This window comes from Rattus rattus, chromosome X, assembly GCF_011064425.1.
Source record: "Rattus rattus isolate New Zealand chromosome X, Rrattus_CSIRO_v1, whole genome shotgun sequence".
Classification (NCBI taxonomy): Eukaryota; Metazoa; Chordata; class Mammalia; order Rodentia; family Muridae; genus Rattus; species Rattus rattus.
In genome coordinates this window covers 11007881-11013880 of record NC_046172.1, presented here as the reverse complement: position 1 = coordinate 11013880, position 6000 = coordinate 11007881, and the positions used below count along the sequence as shown (strand labels likewise).

At 40.5% G+C, this 6000-nt stretch overlaps 1 protein-coding gene across 1 annotated transcript in view; it reads left to right on the top strand.

Moving 5' to 3' along the window:
• The first annotated feature begins 1710 nt into the window (after window positions 1–1710).
• Window positions 1711–6000, top strand: part of Otc (ornithine carbamoyltransferase) — a 79914-nt gene continuing 75624 nt past the window's right edge. The window contains 1 exon segment of the mRNA XM_032889894.1: window positions 1711–1827. Within this exon segment, the coding sequence (XP_032745785.1) occupies window positions 1751–1827 (77 nt within the window). The 5' untranslated portion in view covers window positions 1711–1750.

Sequence of the window (6000 nt, the reverse complement as noted above, 5' to 3'; positions counted from 1 at the left end):
ATAGCTTACATTTTGAGATTCAATGAAATAGCCATGTGCACCCTCCCAAGTGCAGCTCTTCTCTCCCAGTCTTTGTGCTAGCTTCCGTTTCTCTTAGCCTCTCTGATGTTGATCTTCTTTCATCAGTATTAGAAGGGCTGGTTTCCTTTTTCAAAATGTTGCCTTACATTTTTCTAGCATGAAACCACAGACAAACCTTGCCCTTTGCCCAAAATATTGCTTCTATATTGTTTGGTGCTAACAGCTTACTAACAATATGGTGGTGAACCTGGGAGCTTTCTCTTACTGTGTGCTCTTCAGACTCCATAAAAGCAAATGCTTTCCCTCCTTATAGTATGAGAATAGTTTCAGTCCCTGAGACCTTACAGCTGGCCGACCTCTCCATTTCAAAGGAGCTTTACTATCCTTTCCAACAAGCAGCTATCTATTCTCCTACTTGGCACGTTCACCCTCTACCTCCTTTCTTGTGGATTTCACAAACAATTGCTTCTGCCTGGAGTGCTCTCTCCAGAACATATGATTTAGGAGAAGTTTGGAAATTCGATTTTCTTTCTGTTCATGCAAAATCATTCTCCATAAGTAGAAGGCAAGTGTGTCGAGATTTATTTCCCTGGCCATATCAATGATGATCTCATAACCATCTCTGCTCCTGACTTTCAAATGACATTTACTGGTGGTAGTCTATAAACTTCTAGCAAGTACACATCAGGGTTTGCTAAGACATATGAATTGACAGTAGGAGGTGCCTGATTCCCCCTCCCTCCTCCCCTGTCTTCCACCCTTCTTGTTTTAAAGGTTTCCCTCTTCTGTGTTTGTTCTGCAGGACAACGTTATCTGGATCTTTCATATGGTCTTGGACTAGGACTATTGTTTACAAATGCAATCACTCTTGTTGAAATCTTAAGCTCTACAAAGATGAGATCATATCCTCTTTAGAAATTCTAGTCTCCCTGATGTCTGACAAAGATGAGAATTTAAAGCCAGCCCATTTCAAGCTGTAGCTAAATGAATGAATGTGAAACATTGGCCCTTGATGACCTGAGCTGTTGCTGAGGTGCTTGGGGGCGGGGAGGGGGGTTCACTGGTACTTGGAAACTCACACTGGAATCAGTAAGTGCCCACCGACTTACTAAACACCTATTATGTGGAAGACATAAAGGGGCCCCCTGGACTGAGTTCTTTTTATTATACCTCTACACCTCTCGAACTTGCTGCCATGGAAACCCAACTTTGAGGCTATCTCTTTCTATTTGTTGTTGTGGAACGGATGGGAGTGCTAGGTAGGAAAGTGAAATCAACAGAAATACACAGGCTGTCATAGCTCCATCTGGGGTTTTGTACTGTCAATTTACATTTTCTGAATGAGTTATTTCAGTGTACCCTCAGAGCAGCCACAGCACGGCAGTGGCTTGCATATATTACACGCTCAATGGGTACTTGTCAACTGATTTTTATCCAAGCAAGTGACAGCATAAATACATTATGAAAAACGAAGGGTCTGGGCTCTGAAAGCATTAGGACTCTTTCTTTAAACAACAACCCTAGAGTTAGGCTTAAAGTTCAAGTGCCCCTGCACCCTGCCCTGCTCTATCTCTAACCAGGCTGATCTGATAAGGTCGTGGAAAGGTGGTAGGACCTTTGATCCCTCTCTGCAACTGAAAGCATTCTTAGCTTGCCAGTGGCCCCCACTGCCTGCCTGCCTGCGGAACTCTCTAGACCATAGATTCCTCCTCCACTCTAGCAAGAGAAGATGCTGTCTAATTTGAGGATCCTGCTCAACAAGGCAGCTCTTAGAAAGGCTCACACTTCCATGGTTCGAAATTTTCGGTAAGTGACAGAGACTGGGATCTGGTCAACGGTGAAAATTGGAATTATGTTCTGCAAGGGAATGCCTCTTTCAGCAAAGTAAGTGAAGTGCTACAGTTAGCAGTTACATGAGAACAGTTGTCTCTAATCCTAGCGAGGTTCTATCTCTCACTCATTCTGCAGTTGAATTTTACCACGCTAACCAAGGCAGCTACAACAGACTAAATGCTCTTGACATCTTCCATTTGTGTGCATTCTAAACGAGCTACTGGTGAAACCAACCTGCAAAACCACCTCCCTGGATTACTAAGGGAAGGTTCTCACTTTGAAGAAATGTATCTGTGATGGTGGTCCTGGGCTTACTTGTTCTCAATGACTAATAGACCTAAGTTCCCTGGACCTAGATAGAGTCTTTATCACCCCTTCTTTGGTGAGTATAAGGCTCTCAGAGGCAAACATAATTCATGATATTGTAATTTAATAACCCATGTTATCAGGCATAGCTGAGATCTCATCATCTAATCATGCATCCTCTTGTTTTATAGGTAGGATAGCCAGAGCCCAGAGAGACTGCAGGGTCTATCCATTAGCACCAGTCACAACATACAAATAAACTTAAAAGATCGCCTGAAAAAAAACCTCAGGCTTAACAGATGATAGAAATGACTCTTACGGTATAGTCTCACCCTGAGGTTTTCCAATCTACAAACATGGGCTCTAGTTATCCTACCTATAAAACAAGAGAATGCATGAGTATTTGTTGAGTACCTATCTTCTTTCATTCACTATGCATTATGTTAAAATGCAATGGTAGATAAGGCACCCTGGCTAGTTTTATATCAACTTGAGAAAAGGTAGAGTCCTTGGAGAGGAGAGAGTCTCAATTGAGAAAACGCCTCCAGAAAATTGGGCTATAGGCAAGCCTGGAGGGTGTTTTCTTAATTAGTGATTGATGAGAAGGCCCCACCCCATTGTGGTGGTGCCACCCTTGGGCTTGTTGTCCTGGGTATTATAACAAAACAGGTTGAACAAGCCATTGGGAACAAGCCAGTAAGTAGCACTCTTCCATGGTCTTTCCATCAACTCCTGCCTCCAGGTTCCTGCCATGTTTGAGTTCCAGTCCTGACTTCCTTCAATGATGAAAAACAGTGTGGGAGCATAATCCAAATAAAGCCTGTCTTATCCATGTTGCTTTGGCCGTAGTGTTTTATTACAGCAATAGGAGCCATAACTAGGACATAAGATACTCCCGCCACATGAAGTCACACTCCAGTGATAATCAATGAGATAATTTGTGCAAAACCTGGAAAATAACAGATGAGTGCTCCCTGTTTTTCATTCCAGCTCACTGAGTAACATGGAATAAAAGGGTGACTCCAATTTAACCCATAGTTTTTAATAAAGAAAAGCCATTGAATTGAAGATACTATGGTGAATAGATGACCGATTTTAAAGCTTAGCCATATATCCCTTTAGAATACACACATGCATACACACACACACACACACACACACACACACACAATCTGTTTTATTTTTTATTTTTTTTTTTTTGGTTCTTTTTTTCGGAGCTGGGGACCGAACCCAGGGCCTTGCGTTTCCTAGGCAAGCGCTCTACCACTGAGCTAAATCCCCAACCCCTGTTTTATTTTTTGTAATCATAATATATTAAATTTTACGAGTAAAACCTCTGTCAAATAGTTGCTACCTTTGATCAGTACTAATAATATTCTCTTGGTGTGTACCAGCCTCAGCACTGATATTCTCTTCTTCATATCTGCTATCCGGATTGCATTTCTAAAGCCCTAGTTAGACATTTCTAAAACTAAATAGGATCTGGAGAAACATCCAGATAAACTAACTCAAATCTGTATCTAACTTTTTGAAAATATGAAATCCTCCTAGAGTTTTGAGAAACTCAATAATATTTGTCCAATTACAGCTGACATTATAGCATGCAGTGGTTCAATCTCTTTAACTTGAGGGAGTTGAGCACCAGCTAGAAGGATGTTACTAAAGCACAGCTTGAGATGTGTCAGAATTGTCACATTAGGAACCCTTGCCAGCTCTCTCTGCTTTCTGGCCACCATGATGTGAGCTATTCTTGTTTGATACATCTTTTCCAACAGAATGAACTGAAATTTGTGAAAGTCTGAAGAAAATGATTTTCTCTCTTAAGTTGCTTACATTGTTTATTTCACTGCAATGATGTAGAAGCTATGAATAGACACTGAAATAGTTTCCATAAGGTATTCTCATATAGTGTGTGTATGTGACAGCCCTACTGCATTATTTAGGCATATTGTCTGCCATATAGATTTACTCCAAAATGCTGGTCCTGATCACGACCTTCAGACTTTGACAGGGCTCCTCCATAACAGCTCCTTGTCAACACTGCCACACTTTTGCTTTCCTCAAATTTGACTTTTCTCTCCTTTCCATCTCTGGAGGAAAGTGGAGGATCCCTGTCACACAACAGACCATCTGAATTCACCATTAGAGCTGAACAAGAAATGTGTGGTTAGGACTTGGCAGCGCCACAAGAGCTGAGATTGAAGAGTTTTGAAGTGAATAGTTATGTATCATAATGTGTATAAGTAACAGCTGAAATGAGGCTGAAGCCATCCACACAGACACTTGGATCAATCCGTTTTAGTCAATTATTTTTTCTTGCTCCTCTTTTTCTTTTTCTACAAAATCAATAAGATCAGAGATCAGAGATGGTGAAAAGAGCGAGTCAGCAAGCACGTCATCTCAGGCGTGCGGGTGTGGAGCCCGGCTGGGTTGGGATAATAGCGTTCTATGATTTGTTGCCTGTTAGGGAAACCACTTATAGCTTTTAAAGAAACCACTAAAAATCTCTTTCTTTGTCAGAGAAGACCAATTTATAAGTTCACTTCAATTTCATCTTCCAAATAGAAATTTCTTCAGAGAATATTGAACTAAGCCAGCCAATTCTGTGGAGGTTATAGATTGGAGCCGGAGGTGACTGGTTTTCAGGTATTTCATTCCGGACCTCCATAAAGGCTCACATAACTCATTATGCTTCCTTCGTCCCCAACTCTCCACATCCACCCCCAAACATGGACACTCAGGTGAAATGATTGCAGACTGTGCAAAGAGAGACAAGACTCAATGATCTTTGTGTTTTAATGTCAAAATTAAAATGCCTAAAATGTTTTTCTTATTCTGACCTCAGAAAACCATACAAGGCATGGGGAAAAACTGGAATGGAGTTACAGGATCTCCTTTAGCAAACTGTTTTTTGTTGTTGTTGTTTGTTTGTTTGTTTCTAGCCTACCATTTAGCAATTATCTAAAATAATGGACACTATATATTTTCAGCACTCTTGTGTTTTAGTTAAGAGAAGTCATCAGGCTTTTAATAATAGGTCCCCCGAAGCTAGTCCTGGTCTACATTCTGCAGTTCTCAAAGACTTTTCACAACCTGGCAACAATCGATGTTCTAAAATGTTTCAGAAATAGTCATTGAGTTATTAACAATAAGTTATAGTACATATGGGTATAAAGCACCAATAAGGAAGGTTTCAAATAATTTTTGTTAAAAATTAATATAATTGCTAGTAAAAAAATGTTTATAAATTCAAAATAGGACTTGTGGATTTCTGTTCACACCAATGGAATCCATTCAAGGATTTTGTGAAAATAAAGTCTCTAGACTTCTTTCTAATGTGCCTTTTTTAAAGGAAGTGAATGGGATTTAAAGTAGATACTGCAAACTCATGTTTATTAGCTTCATGGTTGTTTTGGAAGACAAAAGCATAAAAAACATTGACTTAGTTCCCTGGTCCAGCTTTTCATCTAAGCAAGTGAGGTCAGACCTGGCAAATGACTTTCTCAAGGTCATAGTTTACTGCTGTGTCTGGGCTAAACTGCAACTGCGACTCAAACACTTAAAGAAGTCGTTCTTCCTACTTTGGCCCTTTGATCCCTCCAAATTGATGAGAGTGGCCAACATACAAAGGTCTGATATCCATTTGTAGATAGAGCCAAAATATGTAAATGTAAACAAAAGAGGGAAATACACCCTAACTTTCACATTAGTGCAACAGAAGGAAGCATCAGGATCTTAGCCATGAGACCCGCTGGCTCTCTTTAAGGTCTGTGGAAGCTAAAGTCTTTATCGCCAATTCTCTGTGGGGACTAGGGGATCACTTACCACTCAAGTTTTTCC